The sequence below is a fragment of the Bacillus rossius genome, chromosome 6 (genome assembly GCF_032445375.1).
Source record: "Bacillus rossius redtenbacheri isolate Brsri chromosome 6, Brsri_v3, whole genome shotgun sequence".
Taxonomy (NCBI): domain Eukaryota; kingdom Metazoa; phylum Arthropoda; class Insecta; order Phasmatodea; family Bacillidae; genus Bacillus; species Bacillus rossius.
This window is the reverse complement of record NC_086334.1, coordinates 27797434-27823991: the sequence shown is the minus strand read 5'-3', so window position 1 is coordinate 27823991 and position 26558 is coordinate 27797434. Positions and strand designations below refer to the sequence as shown.

The 26558-nt window shown below is 36.7% G+C and overlaps 1 protein-coding gene and 1 long non-coding RNA gene across 4 annotated transcripts; one reads left to right on the top strand and one right to left on the bottom strand.

The window, feature by feature from the left end:
- The first annotated feature begins 1903 nt into the window (after positions 1 to 1903).
- On the top strand, positions 1904 to 16341 carry LOC134532926 (stress-activated map kinase-interacting protein 1). Of its 3 annotated transcripts, none has more exons than XM_063369985.1 (9): positions 1904 to 1986; positions 4504 to 4650; positions 5731 to 5859; positions 6678 to 6838; positions 6928 to 7097; positions 7815 to 7982; positions 9962 to 10020; positions 12972 to 13100; positions 14235 to 16341. In XM_063369985.1, the coding sequence occupies exons 2-9, from the start codon at positions 4515 to 4517 to the stop codon at positions 14603 to 14605; spliced, it is 1323 nt and encodes a 440-aa protein (XP_063226055.1). In that variant the 5' UTR covers positions 1904 to 1986; positions 4504 to 4514; the 3' UTR covers positions 14606 to 16341. The 3 variants fall into 3 exon arrangements, with proteins under 3 accessions (XP_063226055.1, XP_063226052.1, XP_063226054.1); XM_063369982.1 differs by having other exon boundaries at positions 1976 to 2191; XM_063369984.1 differs by lacking the exon at positions 1904 to 1986 and adding an exon at positions 1993 to 2191 and having other exon boundaries at positions 5737 to 5859.
- Positions 16342 to 17316: 975 nt separating this feature from the next.
- Positions 17317 to 20255, bottom strand: LOC134532927 (uncharacterized). Its single transcript, XR_010075214.1, has 2 exons — positions 20216 to 20255; positions 17317 to 18206 (listed from the first exon to the last, which is right to left on the bottom strand). It is a non-coding gene; the product is annotated as an uncharacterized LOC134532927 (long non-coding RNA).
- Between the last annotated feature and the right edge of the window lie 6303 nt (positions 20256 to 26558).

Sequence of the window (26558 nt, the reverse complement as noted above, 5' to 3'; positions counted from 1 at the left end):
GCGCTCTGACGCGCCGCCACTAAAGTTATGTCCTCACGCCAGTCGAGGTTGAGGGAGAGAGTTTGATTGGAGTCGGCCAATCCCGTAATTTGTGAACGGCGACGCGCGGGCCCACCTGTGTGGACCGCGGCTCGCTATTAAATTCAGTAAAGTCTTTGATTATATGTAGCCAGTGCCTGTGCACTCGGCAGTTAATTGAAAGTATGGTATGGCGGGAGTCGGCCCGTGACGTATATTGCACGGCCCCGCATAATGCGTTGTGCGGGGCGTGTTATTTTTACGCGGCTGGGATAGGCCCTACACCGGAAAAGGACCGGGCGCACACGGGGAGTAATTAAAAAAGGTTTCGAAGTTTGACTATAGTTACCAGATGGAAGTTCAGTGAAGACAAAGGATAATGTCTCCCCGTGGGGCGTGCGTCCTTCCCGGTCCGCGAGTCACGCTGTACTGGCGTCTGGCCCTGACGCGAGGGGAGGGGTGAGCATCCTGTCGCGCCAGAGTTTCTAAAGTTCCGTTATTCGTAAAAAATTATATTAATAACAAAATGTAAGTGGCTCTAAATTCACACAATAAAACTTAGTAATTAACTTAATATAAATATATGTTTTAGAAGTTAGATGTAACAAGTTTATATAAAATAAGTTTGAATTATCAGAGTCACACTGGAGACTGTTCGTCGCTTGATGACTGTTCCAGTGGCGAATGATAAATGATCATTTGGGGCGGTTTTAATTAAGTCACATATTACGCTATTGAAATCAGGATGAAGGCCGCAAGGGGAGCACTCACAGCTGTTTTATTAAAAAACTACATGTGAATGACCCGGGCACTCCTACATCGCACTTGTGTTGCACGGTGTTGTTAATTTAAAGTGGTATATTCTTTAAAGTGTATTGAATTTACAGTGTACATGACTCGGTTTGTCTTGCCGATTAAGTTAAGGGCTTTGATTATACCTATGTTCTGCAGCGCTCGCCTGACTCGGGTGGGCCATGGCTAGGGGCGCGTTCCGTTAGCGGGGTCGAATACTGGCGGTTGCAGGTCAGGCTTTAGGGTGGCCCTCGGCCAGACGACGTCAAGTTTATTTATAAAATTTGGACCTAATACCTCCTCCCATAGCTTCCCAGCCTCATACCACTTGGCATGTGGGGTGTCAAACATATTTGAGACAAGTCAGCTTGAGTAGCCGGTTTCACCAATATCGCCCAGCTCTAGGGCTGCTTAATGCTTGTTTAAGGCCTGCCCGGCACTATTGCCGATATTCAAAGACTCAAAAATAAGAATTTAATTGTTGAATATGCTACACCTGTATCCTAATCATATTCCACGGCCAGTCCTTTATTTCTTGGCAACGAATTTTGTTGTCCTATACGTTGCCCAAATTACCGCATACAGAGATCATTTTTTCGTTGATTGCGTCCTGATGGCTCAACCATACTTGTTACTATTAACTCGTATATAGTTATTTTTTTTATCGAGGGACTTATCAAGCATGTTCGTGTGCCAAATGAAACTTTATGATAATGAAACTATATTGGAATACATTCAGTACTTTTTAATGGTCATAAAAATAAATAATCGCAACCTTAAAAGGAATTGAGAAAATTAAAATTACACCATTTAATTCATGCAACTGTTTTTTTGGCATAGCAACCAAATGCCTGCTAGAATACATTGAAATAAGTTTTTAGCCTCGTACAGGGATTGGGTTTTAACTCTTTCTAGAAAACGGTCTCTTGAGTTAGGTTTCAGTTGTATCTTAAAAAGGTAGTGTTTATGTGCTACCTCTCCCGATTGTCATGGAATACCGCCCTAGGAGTTTCTTTATTTTAGTTTCGAACAAGTTTGTGCGTCCACTGATTCTTTTTCATCGTTCTGGTTTTGAATTGACTCTAGTGTATGTTCATTGCCAACGTTTGACTTGAGAATTTTCGAGTAATTATGGGAATTGTTATAACTATGGAGAAATTTACTCACAGACATATGGTACCCAAAATGGTATTTGTATATATAAACGTAATGATCATTTGTTTGAAGCAACGTTATGCGTTTTTAAACTAATAAACTTTGGTTTTAGTGAGACATGTGTTGTTTTTTCAGTTAGTATTTCACACAAAAATGGCACTATACGACAACAGACATTGGCTTTTGTCTCACATGAGTAATTCTTTTATATCATCTGATGACACTGGTAGGCCCTGAGTTTGTTTAAATCTTACAGTAATTAGGAATTCGCGGTGAGGGCCGTGGGCTGTGTTGTTTCGTTTGTTTTAATTTGATTTATGAGACGAAATACTTTGCAAAATGGTTCGTAGCCTAGTACAGTTAAAATCCCCCCTCCCCACCATTCTCACTACACCGATGTGCGATAAATTTGTGTTACACCCGACGTAGGCCACCGCCCACGAGTTTCTCATGCCATTAATGAAGTATGTATCGCGATTCCATAACAATATTGATGTCAACTTGGCTTCACTTAAGTCATTTCCACCCCTTCATTCTTTTGAATCCAGCACGGGAGTGTAAGGATTTTGGTCAGGCAATTTTAGTAATTTTGACATACACTCATATCCTTTCATGATAAATATTTTCTCATAAATTTTCTTCTTCCCATTAAAAAGTATATCCAAGGCCCACACAATCAAGACTTGACCTGCCATTTCATAATAGAGCAATGTATTATTTATTGCTAGTGACAAACAACACAGTTGTGCTACTCACTTGTGCTTTCCCATTCTTCTACAACATAAAGAATAGTTTAATCTTAAACAGTACCTAAATGAATGAAAATTGGCTGCATTTTTTAATAAATGTATGTCATAACATTTAGGTAATCAGTGTCTCTTATTCAAACACCTAAGTCACACATATTTGTTAGTTTGAACATCTTAACCTCGGCTATTTATATTCTTTTCAATGAAAAGAACATATATATCCCGGAGTCCTTACCTCCATATGGGATCTACAGATCAAAAACTGAATAAATAAATAAATAAATAAATAAAAGATGTTCTCCTCTGTCACTGGTTATGGGCATCAAAATTATTAATTGGTTGCCAGTGTAGACTCTCTGAATGGTTGAAGCTTTTAGCTTCATGCTTTGATTCACTATTGAAAAACCCACTTTAATAACCTGGCACAATTAGGCGTCTGCCAATGGTGATTTGACATCTGATAGGCTAAGATGCATGTCAGAGGACTGCAGATCTTCAGCAGATCAGCAGCATAGAGCTGTGCTTATAGAATTAATTAATTTGAATTTGTTTGTAATGCGGGTCAGCTGCCAATTAGCACTGTGCCTACAATTGGTCGTTAATAATTACACAAATCTGATCAAATATCTGTATTTGATAAGCATAGCTGTTGTAACAATTATATGAAGTCAACATTTAATTGAAAATAATCACAGTATTTGTAGTGCTATTAACTGCTTATTTACAAGCTACAATTTCGGGCTACCTATGGTGAGGCAACGGAACTGGTCTCTTGGGCTTAAGCCTCTACAAAGTCATGCAACTTGAAAACCTACATTTACATAAAAAAATTTGGGCTTTTTCGTATTAATAATTTCTGTAGGCTGTACCGATATACAATCAGAGCACAGTTCTTGGGAAAACTTTTATTATAACATTCGACAAGGAAATTATTGATTTAAGCACCAAATATTTTACAATGTAGCACATCAGCGCCAATGCTAGCTTAACTTTGGTACTTTATTTTAAGTGCCTGAGTGGGTATTTATGTTAAGCAAGTTTATTTAGTAACTTGCTTGGAAATATACTTTCATTCAAACTTCAGAAAGCCAAACAACATGTTTCAAGAATAAAAACGTAACCTTTGGCAAAACCTCTAGTGAGCTATTGATCAAGGTTTGCTTGCTATGTAATTGGTAAACACTGAGGTTTTGGCTACAGGCTCCCATTTCTCATAGGTAACATTGCTTGTCAACGAGTATTCAACTGCGCACTGGCCCCTTAATTTATAGAATAATTTTTTTCAGGGCTACCTGTGTGAAATTTAGGTAGCAGTCTTGAATCATGTAAGTCAGCATGCAAATTGAATGAATGATAAAATTAATTGGAATTTAATATCTCTTTGACATCAAAGTTAATAAACAGGGATAAGGGGTAATGTGTTAAGGTGGAGCAGTGACCTAATGCATCGGTAGGGGAAATGAGAGTACTTGGAGAAAACTCACTTGCTTACTGCAATGCATGCTCGTTTCCCACTAGCGATAAATCCAGGTTTGACGTCGCCGGGAATCAAACACAGGTCAACATGACCTCTCAACCATCATGACCCTTGTCTGAATCAAGAGAGTTGCACTTGAACCACTGGGGCTTCGGAATAAATTAAATTTTCATATTAATTTTTTCTAACACGATTGCTTTGGAGGGATACATTTTATTGTATTATACACCATTACCTCTTGCGATATTTGGATGAATGTAAACTGCATGCTGAGAGCATGATAACTGCTGACTCCCTCTGTTTGTGTTGCAGGTATATGTGAAATGGTTATACTTGGTGAAGAAATTCCAAGGAAATTTGAGAATCAGTCAAAGTTGGATTTCTACCCTGGTGTTGATGACAGTGGTGATGAAGATGATGCGTTCGACTCCCTAGGGCAGTCGTTTGACATTCAAACTGGTATATATATTAATAGCTTTAATTTCATTATTTTTTATCAGTGTGTATGTGTGTGTGTATGTTTTAGTAATGGAAAGTTTGTTTTGATTGCACTATAAATATATTTACATTTTTACAAACTATCCGTTCGCTCCCTGATTACCTTTTATCCACATCACACAAAATTACATAAGTATCTTTAATTTATGTATACTCCTTAGGTGAGATACTTTAAGGTTCAAAAACATATTTTACTTAAAAAAATTTTTTGGTAGCATCTGCATGTTGAAAACAAATTTCACGGAGATGTATGTAGATCAGTTTTTCACCATATTCACTGACTACTTCTTCGAAAAGTTCGGTAAACAATTTTTGGTTGAGTAGGTATCTGAGAACAGTATTTGTAAGAAGTTCACAACTCAGACTCATTGACATATGGAAATTTCAGGTAGTTGGGTACAGAGATTTTCCTCATTGTACTGTTTGTATTAGTGTAGTCATCAACCTTTTACATCTGTTGGAGAAAAAATAAGGCTGTGAAATATTTCACTTTATTTTTCCAGTATTGAAAATGAATATGGTGTAAAGTTGTACAGCAATATAGATATTGATATTTGTGATATGAGCAATATTTACTACTAAGCCTATATTGTTCTACGTGATGCTGTAATATATGTAATGTTTGAAATATTGTGATGCCAAGGTACTTGTATTATAAACTTCAATTGTAATTTAGCTAAAAATAAATAAATTTTGCTTTATGGCGGCGTATGTGTACCCAATTATAAGTATGATGAGTTTCTGTCTTTACATAAAGATTTTAGTATTTATAACAGTTTTTGCATTATTGATAATTGGCTCTACTGCACCAGGATCAATATTGTTCCTGTGTATTGAAACAGTAGGTACATAATAAAAAGTTATTGATATGCAGTGACTTTCTAGCTGTCGAAACCTTAGCAGATCTTGTAATGGTCAGTGGCCTTTGGATTTGTTGTCTCTCGGTATTAAAGAACACAGTTAACAGTTGGGGTGATTATTGCTGTCTGTATTTGCTGGAGTTTGTGGAGCGCACATTGCAGTGCCCTGCACTTGTTGCAGACATAGAGTTTGGTGCCCACCGCCAGCGTTCCAACACGGCCCAGCGACTGGAGAAGATGGAACAAGACCGCAAGAGGGCAGCCAAGGTGAAGCATGTCAAGTGGGAATGGAGTCCTGCTCTTCTCACTGGTGGGTTGTGTTTTTGCAGCGCCCCTTCAGTCCAGTTCGAGAGACTCGGCTCAGGGGCATTGGAAAACTGCTAGTCTGAGTGGTGTCGTCAGTAAATATGGCCTGAAGTGGCAACGTGAGAAGGAATTCCAGAAATGCACAACGTTATTGTTACTGTGCTTTATGTCATGAAAAAATTTCTTATTCTGTTCTCGTGCCGTATTATTTGTACAGACAACACAAGCTTCTTAAAAAATTATGTTTGGAATTTTAAAAAAAATTGAAAAATATTATATTCAAGTACATTTTGCATAAAAAATGTATGTAAATATTTATCAATTTAGTCATTCTAATTAAAAATGAGTTAAAGCAAAATGTTAAAAGTAATGTGTATAATTAGTTGGCATGCTTTTAATTACTATTCATAATAATTTTTTGAATATTCACAAGTTTGCATAGAGTACCATACAAAGTTGTAAACACCGCCGTCATGCCGCCAAGAAACTAAGCATTCCGTTGTAAAGTGTGGAAAATGGGAAACTAATTAATGTACAGTGTAATTCTTCAGAACTCATTAAAATATCTGTCATCTTGATTTATAAGTAGATGCAACATACAGTCATTAGGATTTATATAACAGTTTTAAGGTTTAATAAATGGGCTTTGATGAACATTTTCATTCTTTTGTATTATTCATTTTGTTACTTATTTAATGATTTAAATTGCATATGATTATATCAATTTACGCATACATGTAAAGAATGATTTTTGACTATTTTTATTACTGATAGTAGTGATAGTTGAAGATTGCAGTTGAAGTGTAGAGTCGGACGTTGCAGATGATGAGAGGGCAGCCCTGTTTGAAAGGAAGGACTTCAAGAAGGATGGCAAAGAAGAATTGAAGAAGGTGAAGATGAATTCTTTGTTGTCGGAGCAGTTGGAGAAGTCTCCGCATTTACCTCAGAACCCATTTCTAGAGTACGCCAAGTACGACGGAAACGTAAGAACACGACATTTAGTTTTTGCTTTGCAATGTGAAGCTGGTGGCTCCGGCTTGGATCGTGCAGCTTGTGGTGTGATTGGTGGCAGGCTCTGGTAGGCGTGGCCACGAGGAAGTACGGCATCTTCCTGACCGTCCTGCCGCCTGAGCAGCGCAACTACCCCATACACGTGACGGTAGTGGCCACCGCCAAGGTTCAGGACCTGATTGGCTTGGTCTGCTGGAAGTGCTCCCTGGAGCATCCAGACGTGAAATTAGAGTGAGTGCTCTGCACTTGTTGTTCTTATCGCTTTGATTTCTTTTGATTTGCATGATCACACAGATTTTAGGTGCACGTTTTCTAGTAAATGTGGCTAAAGCATGTAGGTATAACATTGTATACATTCATGTTTAGTTATTCATACAAAAGTTTTCCAAACATGTGGACGATGTCTACTTTTTAATAAACATAACAAGAAAAACTGAGATGTATTAAATTTTTATGAAACTAAAAATAAACTTCATAAAACCTTCTATTACCAAACAATTAGGATTTTAAAGCACTTGCAGTGATTGGAGCAATTGAAGCTTTGGAGTGTTTTATAGACACATGTGCTGTTTTACAAACAAGTATTTAGAATTTTTTTTGCTGAATTTTTTAATCTGTTGTTAATGACTTGACTGGTTCTCTTCCTGGTAAATGCGGCTAGCTGATAATGAAAGTGCTAATCATGTGTCTATACAACGATGTTAAATGAGGCTGCTACTACTATGTTTTAATGTGTGTGGTTTAGTAATTTTTTTTGTTACATGCTTAAGTAAAACCATTTGAAGATCCTACCAAAATTCAATATAAGACCAAATTGGTAATAACCGAACTTAAGTAGAATGCTATAAAAGTCCAAAATGTGAGTGTAATATTTTTTGTGGCATGTAGTGATGTTGCGGTAATATGTAGTGGGTATGTGTTTAAATGTTTAAAAGTGTTTTTTCATAGGCAGGGTGTGGAGCGCTACGGTTTGTATATTGCTGAAGACGATGGCGAGGTGGACTGGGATTTTCCGTGTTTAGAGCCTCGTGAAACAGTTGCCAAGTTTGGATTTGGTTTCCTAGCACTCGTTGAGCGTACTGAGAAGATGTTACAAAATGAGAAGTCGGACGAAAGGTATGGATGATACGAGTTCTTGTGTTTGTAATACCTATTGCCTTTATTAATCATAGCTCAAGCCAGAAACATTTCGCTACTTTACATTTCAAGTACTTACTGGACCAATATTGAGCATTTCCTTCATTTCAGACATCTGCATGTCAGTGGCCAGAAGCGAAAATGTAATACATTAAGTCTCACTTTCCAGCCACATTTAACTGTATGGTGAATTTTCCTGTTAGCGCCATCCATCAAGCCATCATCAGTAAGAGAACCAAAGGCAGTTGATTCATGGTTTTTAAAAAAATTGGGGGGTTGTCTGTAAAGTCGGTTTACGGTCGATAATTTTACATGATAACGTCATATGAAAACATTGATGAAAAATTGCATACTTTTTAATTTTCAAATATTATTTACAGTTTTTGCAAATTTAATTTAAATAATTTCTTTAAATATAATCACGAACAATTAGTTAAAAAGCTCGCCTTAACCTGTTTGATATTATAGAAAATTTTCTCGCACGGTGGTTGGCCGGTTCTTGCACGCTCGGCTCAGGCGGAACGTGACAATGAGTTATGCTTTTTCGTGCGTGCAGCCGGCGTTCATCGATTTATAAAACGTAATCACGTCAAAAAAAAAAACTTTTTTTTGCTAAGTCCAGTCTCACCTGCCAATATTGGGTATTGCATGTTCAGTCTTATTTTGGTTTTATTGCAAATAATGCAAATTTTTGAGCATGAATTGCATATTACTTTTTCGTGTTAGTTTTTGCACCAGATATGGTCTATAGCCTGTCTCACGCTTAGATTGCAGTATAAAGCAAACAACACCCACTGTTGTCACATTAGTACTATGTCTTGTTAACATTAAAAGTCTTATTTTGTGTATGATTGATAATATTTTTTTCAATTCTACTATTTATTGATTTTTCTAAGACCATAAAATCATTTCTTTTGACAGTATTATTTTAGTTGTATACATTATGAGAGAAAAAAATGTTAAATTTAAACATACATCAATTATTATTTCACAGGAGAAACTATATGTAACAGTTTGTCACTATTAGAAACAAAACAGTTCATTAATAATATACTATAGTTAAACAAAGCAAAACAATTTTTATATTAAAATATATAAAAATATTTGTTGAAACTAAGGTGGTGTCTTTCATTTACATTTCTTAAGAGTAAAAATGGAATATTATCAGATGATGCTCTTTATGAACTACAACAAGTAATTGTATTTCCAAAATTCTCAATCCAAAATGTCCTTTTAAATTTTTTTTAACATATAAAATTTTTCATTATATTATAAAGTTGTGTTTAAAACTTTTGTGCTCTTTAGGTATATATGGCAACAGAGCACACAGAAACAAGAAAGTACTAATAGTAGATATAATTCATTAGAAAGAGAGAGTAGGTAAATACCCTTTAAAATGCACACTGCAATCTAAGAATTAGACATTTTTAACAGCTATTTTTAAAATGTCAGGCAGATGTTTATAATTAGAAATTAATTTTCTGTTTTTTAATAGTTTGATAATGCATACAACTTTAATTCTATAGTTCAATTTTCAAAATATTTTTATAAAGGTATGAAATTGGTTAAGACACTCCAGTACTTTTGTTGTGGTCCTAGTTTAACTATATTTAACATTTTGTCCAAGCAAGTATCTTTTGATTTCAAATTCTATATATACTTATAAAACTATTAATTAGAGTCTATTTTGTCATAAATGTTGGTGAGGAATGAATTAATTTTACCAGTCACCAACTTCCTTTATTTTATTTAAGTTTATGGACTGTGTTTTTTGTGTGTTGCCAGGAGTATTACATTTTCTCTGTTTTAACTTTGTTCTTTGTATCCTATCCTTCATAATATATTCTTATTTCAACTGTTTTTTGTTTAATTTACTTTGTAATAATGCTCTTCATTTAATAATCAAGGTGTAAACTTAAAAAGTGTTTTACAATAAATGGTTTTTTATACCTTTGCAGCTATGAAATATTCAACTTAGTGGAGGAAACCGCTCCCTCAGAACCTGCAGCTAAAAAAGGTAAATATTAGGGATGGATATGGATTTATTCATTTAATTCCCTCCTCTTTGGTAGTTCATGATTTAAACTACCAGGTTCCCGTTAATGTCTGGTGGAAATATGTACAGTTTTCATCATTGGATTCAAATACTGACCGAATAATTAGATAATGCTGAAACGACACCAGAAAGCATGTAAATTTACTATGGAACACCAACATGCAGGTTATTACACCATAAAGCACCAAAGTGCAACAAAAAACCATGAAATTAATCAGCATATTTAATTAAAAATCAACTTAGATTACAAAAATGTAATCCTTTAATATATTAAATTTAATGACTGTAAATTAGTTAGCTTTGAGTTATTACCAAAATGAATGAACTAAATAGATAGGAAAATTTTTTGCTTTTATTTGATATTACAACTGTTATTAGTAACTAATTTTACATTTTAAAAACACACTTATACTTGATGATATATTTTTATTGTTCCCAGTAGTTAGACATGCTTATTACAAATTATAGTATTGTAAAAGTATAGTGCATCATGTATGAGTGAAAATTACTCTGTTTTGGTGAAGTATCATTGAACAAGAAGAATAGAAAGTATGCTATCTGTATGAGAAAAAAGAGTTCATAAAAAATAAACAACACAGAAATGTATTATTTTAAAAACAAAATTGGTATAAAAAATGAAAAAATAAAATCTTTTCTCTACGTATAATCTGTAGCTTGCCATCACTGAATATATGTGGTTCAGTGATTCTTACCAAATTTTAATTTCGGTACAAATAAATTGACTGTAGTCATATGTACTTGGTTTACTAAACTACTCTTAGCTTCTTTTTGTGGGAGCGACTGTAGTCATATGTACTTGGTTTACTAAACTACTCTTAGCTTCTTTTTGTGGGAGCAGAAAATTAATTGGATGACTATTGAATTTGCTAAAACTCAGAACATTACAATTTTCCTTGAATCTGAAAATAAAGAGATCTAGTTTAATAAGTATCCATTGCTCTGGGCCAGATAGATTCAGTCCTTAGCGTATAGACCTTGTCAGACATTGAGTCCATGAAATATACACAGCTCTCGCTACACTCCACACTGTCCAGTGCCTCACTGTGAAAGTAGTGCCGCCAACCTAGTTCATCAGATGAGCCAAAAATAATGATAAAATGAGCACACACCATCCACAACTTGACACGAGTTCAAGAGAGGAGTGCCTACATTACATACAAGAAACCGTAGTTTAAGAACAGATAAACAACAATATTACAAAAATTAGAAAAAAATTCACCTTGAAGTGACCTTCACGGCTTCTACCATCCTACCCCTCCTTCTTCGTTCTACTCTCCGCCTCCCGCCGCCTTCCCTCCCTCATCAGCTCTGCGCTTGTGCGGCGACCCGGGTGCTAGGGTATTTAAGCCCCGGAGAGCTGTCTCTGGAGGGGGGGGAGTATTAATATTTAAAATTTTCAGATAGTCCGCTTTGGTGGATCAGTCAGGACTTGCGTACTCTTCTATGTAGTCATTTTAGTTTGTTAGACTTAGGAGCGGCGTGGTATCCGGTGAGCATGGCGACTTTTGGTTTATAATCTAACTTCGTTGCGAAAGAAGGTGGCTCTGTCTACTATGTGAAATTTCTGGTTAACTTCGTGTCTTGTTTTAAATTTTCTGATTCGGACGCCACCTTGTAAAAATTTGGTTCGGTGTGTTAACGATTTTGTTGGGTTGATAGTGTGATCGCCCCTTAACTGTAGCTCTTGTGTTCATAGTCTGCCATGACTAGTTTAACCGGGCCACGTTCGTGTGGTTATTCTGATTTCGTTCATTGTAATGCGTATACTTTGTGAACCTAAATTCCTTCCATTATGGAGCTGTACATTTTGTTTTGTGCTCGTTGAATTTCCCCATTTTGCATAACTCAGGACAGCCCATTGCCTTGATGTACGTTACGAGCATAGGTGCTATGTTGAGCCCAACACACGTAAATTCGATGTTAGGCGTTTGGCCAATTCTTTGTGTGACACGTGTGACACGTAATGTTTTTTTCTAACGCACTACTTACATTCGCCTGGAGGCATGTAATTTACGAATGTAACGTACTTAAAGTAGAACTTCTGAATGATACCTTAAGATATGTACTTACGGCTTCGATTTACGACGTCACATTTTAGAGTCCCAAAAATGTTGGACGTAATATATGTGTCTTGTTAGATTTAGCCTCATGTTAAATAGCTCTAAGTGTGATGCTCGCATATTATAGTATCACTACGTATATTACTAGGGACATGTGTAAAGTTTTTTTTATAAGTATCGATATTGTAAACTTATTTTGTGTCTATGTCACTGAAATATAATCTATTACTCTTGGCTGACTGTATAATCGGCAACACGCTTCTCTATTACTGTTACTATGCGTTGTGTGTAATCAACTTATTTAAATTGACAACTAGTCTATCTGATGTAAACAGACTTATAGCGTGCATTTAGTTGGAGATAAACTGAGTTGTACCTGTTAAATCACATATATTTATATTATTATATTGTATTGATTGACATCTATGTATCGTGTAATCCTGATTGTAATCAATTTAAATATCATAATAGACACCAGTAAAAGCGTCTAATGTTGTAATGGGTGAAATCTCCTGTTATTCGTTACTCAGTACACTATTAGTCCCTCACTCAGTTGTGCATAACATAATGCACGTCTTAAATCAAATTTAGTATTTCTCTTGCTCATATCTCGAGCGGTAAAGTTGTGGCGTTTTGGTTGGAGTTCGAACCCAGTACGCTGCAACATGATCCAAAAATATATACATGTGACAAAATTCTTGGCACAGTGTGATTGATGATATTTGTTTAAAATTCTCTGTTGAAAAGAAAAGTTATTCAGACATAATTGTCAAGCACGTTGCTTTTAACGGTGTATCAATCTGTTTCCCAAAACTTGAAATTGTGTTACAGCTCAAATGCAAGACGTGGATGACTTGCAGCGGATGAAAGGTCACATGACGGCAATGGAAGCCCCCCTTTACCAGTCGTACAGGATCAACATCGTTAACAAGATGAGATCCAAGTCAGAAATACATCTCGGTGAGTTTTTGTCTCACCTGGTGTGCCTCAACTCCATCAGCATCATCTTAAAAATTTCGGTGTCTATTTTATGCATATAAACATCTAGAAGTCATCGTAATGAATGGTACTAACATTGTGATTTATTTCATGATGTGGGTATTAATTAATTCATAACCAAGGTAACTGTATAAAGTGTGATTTCCGTAAAACTCTTAATTTTATATTATAATTTTTTGTACAGTTGGAAGATGTTTAAGAGAGTAATAGTAAACTGTAAGAATTTGCAATTACAATAAATATGTAGTCTCTGCTTAGCAGCAGTGCTATGATGAGAGATGAGCAAGTATTTCACCTATATAATATATATGTCAGCTTTTATACAAGTACGTACTAAGTATGCGAACACATGAGACAATGTTAATTATTTTTTTAAGATGAGTAAGTCATTTAAGCCTTTTAATGTGTCCATGTATGTACATACATGCACCTGCGAACATGATGAATTTGAGAACATAAACATTCATGTGTGTAACTTTATCGATGTAGAGAGAGAAGCCAAGAATAAAGCATTGTTTGCTGTGTAACTGTGAAACTTGTTCACGTCCTTGCCTGCAAGAAGGTCTTGTTTGCGGTCACTTTTCTCTCAGTATAATATTAAAGGCGTTGTATCTTTGAGAAGTGGGGAACTTGCACAGAACTTCTCATGGCACCACAGTGGTAAGACCACTTGCCTGCCACCAAGATATTCCGGGTTGGATTTTCGATGGGAAAGAACACGGTTTTTTTTTCACAAGCGGGACTCATTTCTTCACCCCTCACCATCTCTTTTGATCCTATTGTCGATGAGATAATTGAGCCACAATTTATTCTTTGATTCACACATTTTTCTCATTATTTAATTTGTTAGGTTTACATCACAGAACTAAATGAATGAATAAATGAACTGTGGTTTTTCGTCTCCTCAAAATCAAGGTCATTAGATACATTGAAATGTGAAACAATGTATGTAGATGGAAATTGGAGTGCCCTGGGAAAATGCCTTCCATGTTTTCCACTTGTGAAGAATCCTGTTTTGGTCCCATGCAGTTCTGTGGGGGAAGTGACCCGACCACTCGTAGCACAGTAGCAGCAGCACCCTGCTCGTGGTCGCAGGCGTGTCGGGGGAGAAGGTGGAGATAGACCCGGTGGTGCAGCAGAAGGTGGGCGCGCGGTTCTGGAACAAGCAGCGCGCCGTCAGCTACGACGTGGACAGCGTGGCCGCCTGCGACCTGACGGAGACCAGGCCCGGGGCGCGCGCCACGTTCCGCCTGGTGTGCCGCCAGTCCGGGGGGCCGGGGCCGGGCCCGGCCGCCGCCGGCTTCAAGCAGCACGACTTCGAGGCCGACCGGCGCACCGCCGAGGAGATCGTCCGCAAGGTCAACCACATCCTGGAGCTGCGGTCGAGCGGCGTGAGGAAGGAGTACACCGCCCTGCGCGAGAGGAAGGCCCACCGCAGGCGCAGCTTCCCTTTGGGGCCCAGATGATCGCTGGACCGCTTGCTGAGGCACGTCTGCGTTGCCCTGGGGCCCGCGGCGTGTTTCGAGTACCAGGCGAGGGCTTAGACCCTGCGGTGACAGGACCAGCTGGGACGCTCTTCCGACGAACAACGGTCTTCAGGTCTTGTCAGGCAACTCCACGGCAATCTTACGGTCCTTATGTGTTGATGAACTCGAGGTAAATTGCAACTTAACTTTTCCTGTAAATTTTACATTTAAATGTAAAATCTGTAGTATCTGTACAGGCAAATTAAGCATTTTTTTTTAAATTATGAACAGTACTTATATATTTTTCTGTTTTTTTTTTTCCCTGGAAATTTCTTTTTATTTCCTTCTGTACTCCAGTACAGCTGAAAGCAAGGCTCCAGGCATGCAATATAGTAAGAAATATCAGTCTGTGTTTGGTGGGCCTAAGTTATAAAATATGTTGCTTACTAGTTAATGGCTTAGTAGAGGGGCTTGAATACAGTTGGAATACAGTTGTTTCTTCCTTCTAGAAATACCTCATAGTACAAACTCTAACAGTATAAGTTTGTAGAATACTTTTGTTTGTTATAGGAATAGAATACTTATCATGAAGGAAAAATTTTAGTGTTCAAGGAAAATAGTCATGTACAGTAATACCGTATTTACTCGTGTATAGCGCGCCCTCGTGTATAGCGCGCACCACGATTTTTGCAACTAATTCCAAAGAAAAAAAAAATTGAATTTTTTTTTTTCCCATAAATAAATTTTACTAAAATTTTGTGGTACCTGATTATTTAAATTGATGTGTAGTGATGCGTCAGGAAAATACATAAACTCTGCTGTCTAAACGGAAGATAATGAAGCGCTATATCGCCACAACTGGTACGTGGGCGGGCGGGAGGGAGGCGTGCCGCGCTACGTTGCTAAGCTGGCGCGGAGAACTATATGACTCACCGGTGAGGAATGGAGGAAGCGAAGAAGTTGGCTGGGGGGGGGGGGGAACTGGTGACAACATTCTCTCTTTCTCTCTCTCTCTTTTTACTAGCTTCTGAGCTGGCTTTCTGTAAAGGGGGGAGGTCTAAAAATAAACAAGAGACCATGATGTGCGAGCTTGCGCACGCGTGTGCGTGTGCGTGTTTGTGTGTGAAAGAGAGGCCTTGTTGCTTGTGCGTATGTGAGGGGGCTGGCCAGAAACGTCACCCGTCACCCGGCAGTTAACGACTTCCACTCCTCCCCGCCTCCCCCCCCCCCCCCAAACTTTTTTTTTTCCGTGTATAGCGCGCATCCTTATTTTTTTCCTTTACTTGAGGGGAAAAAAGGGCACGCTATACACGAGTATATACGGTATTATTTTCTGTTATTTTGTTACATATTATAAGATTGAGGAAATCGAAAAACTTAAGTAGGTTAACTTAAAATTTTGTATTTGTAATGCTTATTTTCTTAACTTGCTTGCTAGGACTGCAGGAAAGTGTTTCCCTTTAAGCAAAATGCCTAAATTTCTTGTATACGTATAGGTAGGTATATATTATCCAACCAATTAACCAGCAAGTCATGGCTTATGAGACTTGATTATATTTTGAAGGTGAAGAACCTGAAAATCTTGCTCCGACACAGGAAACTCTTCAAGCAGCGCTCAGTTCAGAGGTTTTGTTCGTGGTGGCTGTGTGAAAGTGGAAAGAAGTGTGTCTTAATTGTATCAAACCAAAATTTTGACTTTTGATTACTAAATAAACAAAAACTGACAGAGTAAAGTTCTCCAGATGTTTTTTTGATTGCCCACTAGTATTAAAGTCCATCCCATGAAGAAGAGCACTTATCTGGCAGCTAGTGATTATAAACATTCTACAAATAAAACGGCACACCTGTCGAGTACCCCAGCCTGACGATCACTGGCATAACAAAATGGATCGATCAGAACTAACGCTGAAACAAACAGTTTGTAGTTAAATGTACATACAGAATTTACTCAATTTTAATCACCGATTTTGTCACCTTTTTGAACTCTTAAAATGGGGCGAGTCTTATGATCAATGGCATCGGCCAGTTACTGAATTCACTTGATTCTAATGTGCACCTCTGTTGTGACATAATTGAAGTGCATCTTAAACTCAAAGAAAATTTTATTTAGAGAAACAAAGGATCAAAAGAGGAGGTGTCTTAGAATCAATGGCATCTTAGATTTGAGTAAATATGGTGTGTCGGTGTGTGACTGTAGTTGAAACGGGATCCTACGATAATTAACTGCCATAGTTAAAAATAAATTACCTCTCCGTCATAGCTTGAAGGGAGTGGCACTGTGGCATGGACACCTGGGTACCCACTAGTATCTGCGGTGCCCCTACCTCATGTAAAGAAAAAAGAGTACGAGTATGGCACAGATTAAAATTCCAAATCCTCAAATTCCAAATCCCCAAATTTATTTGTGTAATGTTACACAAAATAATTTTGCTACATTTGTCAAAGCCCAAAGTCATGTTGATCAGTCATGGAAAGTTTGGAGTCTACACTAGAGGAAAATCTTTAATTAGAACTTGCAGCAAATCAGTTGTTGTCCCCAGGGGTGCGCTAACACATCGAATCTCTGCTGTTGATCAGCGATGGCTAGTGCTTAGGCACTGCATGGGTATGCAGTTGCTAGTGGGATAAGACTTTCATTTTGTCTTGAGAAACCTAACTTTCATAGCGTTGAAAAGAAAAATCTTTTTGTGCAACTTATTCATAAGATGTTATAGATAGCATTTGTATAATTAGAGAAAAATGTAGTACACATGTACATATACCTCAGTAGTTAATAGGAGAAAAACAAAAACAAAAGAATGAAAATTATAACTTACAATTGTAGTAAAATCATAGTTCCCAGGAATTAATCACAATTCTTTGGATTTTTCTTGAAAACACGCTAGTGCTTCACATGGTAATCATGGCCATGCCCTGGTGAAGCACTAAGGGTAGAGGAGGCAGGTACATCGAGCGTAGGAGACTTGTTTAACATCTCAGCATTGAGATTATAATAAATGCTAATTCTACATAACTGCAAACGTGAAATGGATAACTCTTCACCTGAGCATCTAAGTTTGCCAGCAGCCAAGTTAACGCTGCTTTAACATTGCACTGTAAATCAACCACTTGGTGTCGATGAGTTTAAAGCTGTTGTAGACATCTGCTGCGCTACGGTTTTTGACACCCTCGTAGCGTCAGGAGCCTGTGTTGTTGAAGCAGTAGAAGAGAGAGGGCTGTTTTCGGTGACATCGCTGGACGAGCTAGGGTTTGGCTGGCTGCTTGTGGTGTTTCTGTCATTTCCGCTGTCACTGGAAACGTAACCAACGTCCGAACCATCTTCAGTCACCTCTTCTTCATCTTCATTTGTCTCTTCTTCATCTTCATTCACTTCCTCTTGGTCTTCATTCTCATCCTCTAAATAGTTATTTTCATGATCGTAATACTCATCTTCTCGTGAGTCGTACATTGGAAAGTTAAATAACTTCTTTAAATATAGTTTCCACTGAAATTGTATGGTTGGACCACGTATTAGGATTAGAGGTGAGTGAAAGATTGGTGCAGCATCCATATTGCATGCCACCATGGCAGTCAAGGCCAGTAGAGGAAATAATCTTGGCATCTGGAAAATGACACACTAGGTGAAAATTTTTAGGCATCATCACTGTACAAGTATAGCATACATGAAATGTTTGGTGAGAGGTTATGTACACGCACACATGCACATGCCCATACTCACATGCTCACACATGCACACACTCGGTATAGTATCTTAATTTTTGCAACTAAAAGCTTTATTTTTGAATGGAGTGAGAAATCTTTTGGCTTTTTGTTTGATTGCCACAAAATCAAATGAAAGTCTCGTAACGTGTCAGTAGTTAAGCAATTGTACAAATTATTGACAATATATAGTGAGAACTATAAAAAAGATAATTTTATTGCTTTCGTAGCCATTTCCAAATCCTTAATGTAAGACATAATGTGTGATAATTTTTAATGAACACATTGAACATTTGCCATTACATCATTGTTATTATGTTGTGTTTCGTATTTCCTATTATGGCATATTTTACTATTTTGTTTAAGGTACATGGATGGGAAATCGATTGCAATATTATATGTAAATTTATATTACTAAAGTAGCCTAAAACTGTTACCCTTGGATTCAAACCAAAAAATTGTGCAGTGTTGTTTATGTCCGGCTAGAAAAAAAAAGCGTCTACATTGTTCTGGTGATGCTGAGTTCAGTATGGCTATTAGAAATACCGTAGTGATTACTGATAATTAGTCACTAAGTCAATAGAAGTAAATTAAAGTGTCTGAAGAAGGTTAGGGTTCATGTAAGCGTTATGCATTGTAGCTCTAAAGGCCTTTGTATACCTTACACTATAATAAATTAATCACTATGTCCTTTAAAATCAAATGTGCTAAAATAACTAATGAACCAAAGAATGACTAGTGGTCATGATTCCTTGCTGGTTAGTCGATGGTCTCAGATTTTATCTTGGGCCAGGTAAAGAATTATTTCATGTGGTCAGAAAATGGTTTGGTATTTCGCTTTACATTATGGGTGTGCAATATCTAAAGTAATGCAAATATTTGTGAAAATAAATAAAGTTTTATTCAATTACAAATCAAAAAAAAATATTAAAAATTTTCAAATAATTGAATATACTGTTTGAAGATGAATACTGGATGTTCATTGCTACATGTAAGTGACAGTTATTTTCAATTATTACCATCATGCACAGTACAGCATAGTTTATCACAAGAAGTTAAATTAAGTTATTAAAACTTGCTCGGGTTAACCACCTAAACTAAATTGAATATTACTTTGTTTATGAAGGCAAAGCAAGAGTAACAAGCCTTGAGCATTTATTTTCAATAGAGCAAAAACAACAGTAATGGCTCAACCATGTTATGCAATGTAATTTTCAAAGTATATAATATTAAAAAAAAAAAAACATAATTCAAAATTTAGTACAAAGTGTGAAAATGAATCAAATCTACGAGCTTTGGAAAGTATTTAATAGCTTACATTTGGCGAATGTTACATGTATGCTGTACTTCATCAGTACGTTTTGCTGAGAATCAGGAGTATACGCAGTATTTAATTTTGCTAGAAGAGGGGGGGGGCAGGTAAGGGGGAGCAAGATAGATTCACTTTATCTACTTTTTTTAGGCTTTCAAATTATTTCCTTTTGTTGGTGGGAGTGATAGCATTTTTAGAATGTTGTTATTTCTTGAATGGAGTGAAATTGAACATTAAATAATATTTTATCATAAAATTCCACATTAAATAAAATTAATATTAGGATATACATAAGTTATTAATTATTATATATTGACATATATTTGCAAATAGTCTGTTCATGTTTAATTCTCAACCAAAAAGTGCTTTTTGCACATTCCTACTGTGGAAGATGATGAAAGATCACCACAGAATCACCATGCCAGGTCTGTCCTGGTCTTCCCACACTGATAGCTGAGGATCCAAACTGCTAACGAGCTGATCACTTCATCATATGTTATGCATTAAAGGCTAAAAGTATTTTTGGAGCAAAAAAATATATAAGCAAGTTTACAAAATGATATACCAAAATAGTTTTGGAAATTTGTATGTCTACTTACCGTGAAATTTAAATGCTTTGGCTAAACTGTTCTTTTGTAACATTTTTTCCTCGCTTTATAGAGTTCTTTTTCAAGGTTGTACTGAGCTCATGGCTATGTGATAAGAGGAAGTAGAAAGTGTGGCATATCTTTGTTCTGGCAGCGGGAGGGCGGTTATCAACTACCAGTTATTGCTTCACCCAGGGTGCTGATAAAGGGCTCGCTTGACTCATGCACAAATTTGCACTGTGTTTTTACTATTCATGAATTAAAAATGTGAACATTTAGACTATTTACATTCTAAACAAAAAAAAATATTAAAATACATTGTATCTACATATATCGTGATTGTTGTTTCATTCACAAAGACTAAGAAGATTGGGTTGTTACTTGAGTTTACTGCATTTGTACCAGAACTGTCATAACAGACTAAGGGTCTGGGAGAAAATAATTTGATCCCTATTACACAATGCAAAAAATTTTAAATTATTCACAGTAAATAAATAAATAAATTTTATATATATATATATATATATATATATATATATATATATATATATATATATATATATATATATATATAAAATATGTACTTCAAATGCTACCCTGGCCATCTGATCTGTGCGGTATTGGTATTGCATAATTTGTCAGGTTTCCTATGTATTCTATAAGCAAGAGATTTATAATTTTCTATTCTATCAGTAGGGGCCGGAAAAGTTAGCATCTTGCTATAGATTTTTGCTAATTTACACTTTAGATGCTGTTTTTCAGCTAAATTTGTTGAAAATGCCCATGATTTATACAAATATTCTTTATAAAATTCCACAGAACTCCTACATATTTTTTAACAGTTTTAAATATTGTTGTACAAAGTAAATCTTTTTTACACTTAGAAATAACCCAGTGGTGTATACTTTCAGTGACCTGACTCACCTAATATTCATACTTTTCAGTTTGTCTGGGACACATGTGTGTTTATAGTTAAATTATTTTAATTATATCTGTTCTGTAGTACTTATCAGCACTTCAGTTAATACACAAACATGACACGTCCACCATCTCAATTCGCAGATGAAAACAGGCTGCACTCGCATTTTGCCGTAGCGGGAGTGTGAAGTAAATCACAGCAGTATTACTGATACTGGCGTTCCCCCAAATGTTACACTTGACCCTGTGGCGATTTTCTGGTGACTTCTCTTCACTAGTTTTCATGACCATCATGATTTGTGATACTGCCAAGCAGCCAAGTTACATGTATCCAAAATAACTTCAATATATAAGCCCCACTTAATTAACCCAGTTGAATTGTGTATCATTCTATGAATTAAACCTGCGACTTATTGATTGCTAGCATATTGCACTACCCATTTTTGAAGTAAAATAAACATTCAATTTTTTTAATATTTATTTTAGAAATATTGAGGAATGTAAATTATAATTTTTTTATCAGATGCATTAAAAAAGCTAATTTACAAAAAATATAGATGCTAATTTTGGAAGAAAGAAAATAGATGCTAAATTTTCTAGCCCCTATCTATCAGTGAAAACTCATGCATTAAAAGAATATCACAAATACTAAGTCCCCCTCCCCTGGTGCATGGGTCCTGGGGATTCTGCCCCCCCCCCCCCCCCCACCATCTGGCTCTCTTCTCACATTGGTGCTTTACTCGTGGATAGCCTGCCATTGGTGTTTGTTAACTAGCAGTTGTACGGAGCGAGGTGTTGCAGTGGTAACACACCGGACTCGAAATGCAAAGGAGCTGGGTTAGAAACCCTGTCTGTTCATCCTGATTCCACATTTCCGTGGTTTTCCCAAAATGACTCCCGGAAAGTGGTCTAGTCGACAATAAACCTTATAATTTAGAAACTTTAGAATAAAAAAAATAAAACAAATACTCAAACCTTAAAATAGGTACTACAAAATGTTTACTTTTCAAAAAATATGTCAAGGTTTGGAAAATAATTAAAAAAAAAAAAAAAAGATCATAAATGTGTGAATGTGCCCTTTTTTGAAAAAAAATTAAATAAATATCTTAAGGTGTGGTCTCACACACTATGTTGGTCATTAATTTTTTTTTTCCTTCTGTTCCATTACAATAGTTCTTGCTTATATTGTTCAATCACAAATTTGATCACCATATCTTTAAAGTGTAATGTAAGCAGGGCTAGATTTTAAGGAATATTTTAACCTGCCCAACGGACAGGTGTAATCGAAAATTTGCCTGTCCGCCATCCAATTTGCCTGTCCGCTGTTTTACCCAAATAAAAAAAAACTTCCAAGTCGCTGAAAAAGTGAGAAAAAAGGATTTTTGCTTTATTTTGCACCTATTTTTATCACACACTTAACATCCTTATTTAATCATCATTTTCAGACGAGTCACTGTCTGAGTCACTGCACGAATTACTTGGCTGATTCTGTCTTGAACATCTTCGATAAGGAGGCTGAAAGGGTCGACGTTTTCTCTGAACATTATGATACCAGAGATTTATTGCTGGTGCTGGATCAAACTCACTTTCAGCCATTATGGTTTATTTATAGATATTGTCAAAGACGTTTTATTTGCGGTCGCGGTCGCATAAATGTTATTAATCACCTCTGCTGCATTAGTGCGTGCGAATAACCTCGGCGTCACAAGTTGCACCTGTCCACCGGACAGTTGCCTTTTTTATATTGCCTGCCCGGACGAGATTTTGCCTGTCCCGGGCAGACGGACAGGTGCTAAAATCGAGCCCTGAATGTAAGTGACCATAATATGAACACTTTTTGGCTTTTTACTACTGTTAGCTAACAGTTAGTAAATATCTCTTAAACAATTTGTTACAAAAATTAAATGCAAGAGAGCTGTTATGTTACATTTATAGGAATAGCTTTTGAATGGTGGTTATGATAAGAAAATGAAATAATCATGGCATGTGTGACCAATCATTGAGGTTTGACCATTTATCAAAACTTTGGTTCTTTTTTTTATTATTATTTTATTTTATCCCTGACTTTAAGATCTTGTTTTGTATTTGAGGAGTGGATTAAAACCACATTTCTATTTAACTCTCTAGTTAAATCAAGACCATGTTTTGGTTTAATAGATATGAAAACCACACTCACTACTTACTGATTATGTTTTGATGATAGTTTTATCTTAGATAAGTTGTTACAGTAATAAGTTAGTTTGTATTGGTTCGGAGTCACTGTTACATGCAATATGAAAGTTTGAGTCAGGTATTTTATTAACTTCCCATCCATGGCACTCCAGGTTCAACGCCTGGATTTTCGTTAACTGGAAAACGTGGCTGACTCTTGCCGAGGCAGCTGGTGTATTCAGAATGCTCCTAATTTCACCACCCATTTGTCTGCCAATGTTCCATTCTCATCTGGTCACCTTCTATCACACTCTTATGACCCCTATGTAAGTGATATGCAAATCATTAATTAAATAATTAATTAATTTTTTATCATAATTTTTATTCGTTGGTTGTTTTCCTGTTTGCATGTTTAAATCAGTGATTGCTAACTACCAGCCTGTGGCGTTCTTTCATATGGCCTGCCTAACCAATCTTTTTACAAAGAAATGTTACTATATTAGGTATAAGACATCTTTGTATGAATGAATGAATGAATGAATGAATGTATGTATGTATGTATGTATGTATGTATGTATGTAAGTATGTGTGTGTATGTGTGTATGTATTTATGTATAATAAAATAATCAGAAGCCATATTATTCCTCATAGAAATACTCAAAAATACTACTTATATTTATGTAATCTCTACCTATTTTATTCTTTAATATTATTGTTTGTATATTTTAATTTTTTTGTATGCACTAATTTTAAAAGACCTTTTTTCCGTTCTTTTTCAAATGCCACATACAGTAGTGTCTCGCTAATCCGGATTTCCGGTTAATCCGGACGGATCTAAAAAAAAAAATAATGATGAAAAAGAATGCTGTAACAAAGGAAAATAAGAAAATACATTTCTAAGAGAGGGTCCTATTGCCCTCAGTTGCCGGGAGTCTTACCGCTAGTTTTCCGCTCATCGTCTGTTTTCTAAGAAATGACTCACTCTATACCTGCGAGTTGTTTTGTTTTGTTCCGTTCCCTTCAGTCGATGGTTACTTGTGCTGGTGATAGGTGCTTGTGACAGTTATTTTTATTCAGTGTGAGTATTTTATTGTGTGCACTTATTAAGAGCAACGTAATGGCTACTAAACGTAAAAAAGTGACTGTAACAATGGAGCAAAAAACCAAGCCTTATTTCGTATTGATGCGGGCGAATCATTAACTAGAATCTTGCAAGATTTTGTAGTGGGAAAACAAACTGTTTCTGATTGGAAAAAAAATCGGTAAGAAATTGAAGATTTTTGTGCCAAAATGGTAAGTAAGGACAGTCTGGGTAACAGAAGCATGTTAAAAAAAATGAAACTTTAGACAAGGCTTTGTACATTTGGTTTTGCCAACAACGTGAACAAGGCATTCCGCTGTTGGGCGTAACATTACAAGCGTTCGCGCTCAAACTCAACGAAAAATTAAATGTAAATTAATTGTAAATTTAATGTATTGTTTTATTTATAAGTTACATACTGACACGGGGGGGGGGGGGGGGGGGTCGATCGGTCGGCTTTACGGTGGATTGTTAGTGGGCGCCACCACGTGGTACGGCACGTGGACCTGGTGAGACTCCTAACTCAGGGCGTGACGTCGCCCATGTGAGACGTGATATCCCCCCTTGAAAACATCTAGCACTAATTCCTGCCCGCTCTCAGCGTCGGGCACGCTTTTCCCTACGAAGTGGGCTCTCAGGCGTCCCACATGCCGTCACTCTCCACGTGGTCACACAGATTGAAAATAAAAGAATAATACGTGAAATTCACACACCTGATTTATTCCGCTAATTCCGCTCACACACGTACACGGTTGAAACTATACAAAACGCCCGCGGCACAAATCGGTTTATAGGTGATGAGCCACCACGTGGTCACATGTTGAATTACGTAGTACAAGATAAAAGGCCGAGACTGGCCGTAAATTAATTAATAAAGCAGTCCCCCGACCGAGAGCTGCTCCGAGGACTAAAAGAAAGCGATTGAGATGAAATTAAAGTTAACAGAATTACTTAACAGAGAATACAAGCGGTGAGGTCCCCGGAGTGCTGATACGTCTGCTCTCGGTCGTTGATGGCGGAAGACTGGGATGAGATCATGGCTCGCTCGACTAACATGGCGTCCTCCCGCCGAAACAATTACCGTTAAAAGATAGCGAATTCGTGCCATGGGAAACTAAATTAACATGACAATAAAGCGTTGAAAATTATGTAACAATTTTTGAATGAATTGAAAAGATTCTACAAATTACAATTATTAAGATTTAAATTTAATTATTGTCTGGCTTCGGGTTTCCTCGGGAATGTCCGGAAACGCTATGATATTTTAATATATAAGTTAAAAAATAAAAGTACATAAAACCCTCCCGGCCAATCTGCCGTCACGTTGCTCTTAGGGAATATAAAAACAAACAACACAATTACATATATTTATGTTTTTAGGGGTACGGCGCACTGGCTCGACAGCGCCCTCTTGCCGGGCGAGCACACACGCATGCACACGTACGCACGGGTAAGCGGGAGGTTTGAATGGAGGGTGGATGGTGTTTGGGCGGTGGCATATCGGACTTACAGGGGCTGTAGGCCCGAACGTTGTCAATACATATGTAAATAGTATTCTTAAGTACTTTATAATAAAACACAGTTGATTTTTAAGAATGAAGATTTTTCTTTAGCCTATTAAACTTGTTTTTGATACATTTTTAAGTTGATTTTTTAAGTTGATAACGGTTAATCCGGACTTTCGGTGATCCGGACAGGGTCCGGTCTGGACAAGTCTGGATTAGCGAGACTCTACTGTATATTGTTTATTAATCAGTGTACAGAACATATAAGACAAAAAAAAAATTGTTCTTAAAATTCAATATTAATTCGTTAAGTGTCTGGTCCTTGGGGGTTAGTTTCAAAAATGATATCTGGCCCTCGAAAATAGTGAAGTTGGCCATCACTATTCTAGACCATGATCTGCCCTTTAGCTGATCTCTTCATGGAGAAAAACCCTGAGCCCTAAATGGTCTGCTGTTTTAGGTTTCAAAGAAGAGGGCAAGTTGATCACTTTAAAAATCTTCCCCTCAGTGCCATGAGCTTCTGCTGTTACCTTGTCTATTATCCGTCAGGCTCGTCCGCTTTATCTATGTGAGCAGCCTGTCTGCCTGTCACGTGAAATGCCTTGCAAAAAAACTTTGTAGACTAAAGTGTAGTTGCAAACTGCTTTGTTACAGACAGGACATGTTACAGATTATTCAGAAATATATACTTAATTTTTTT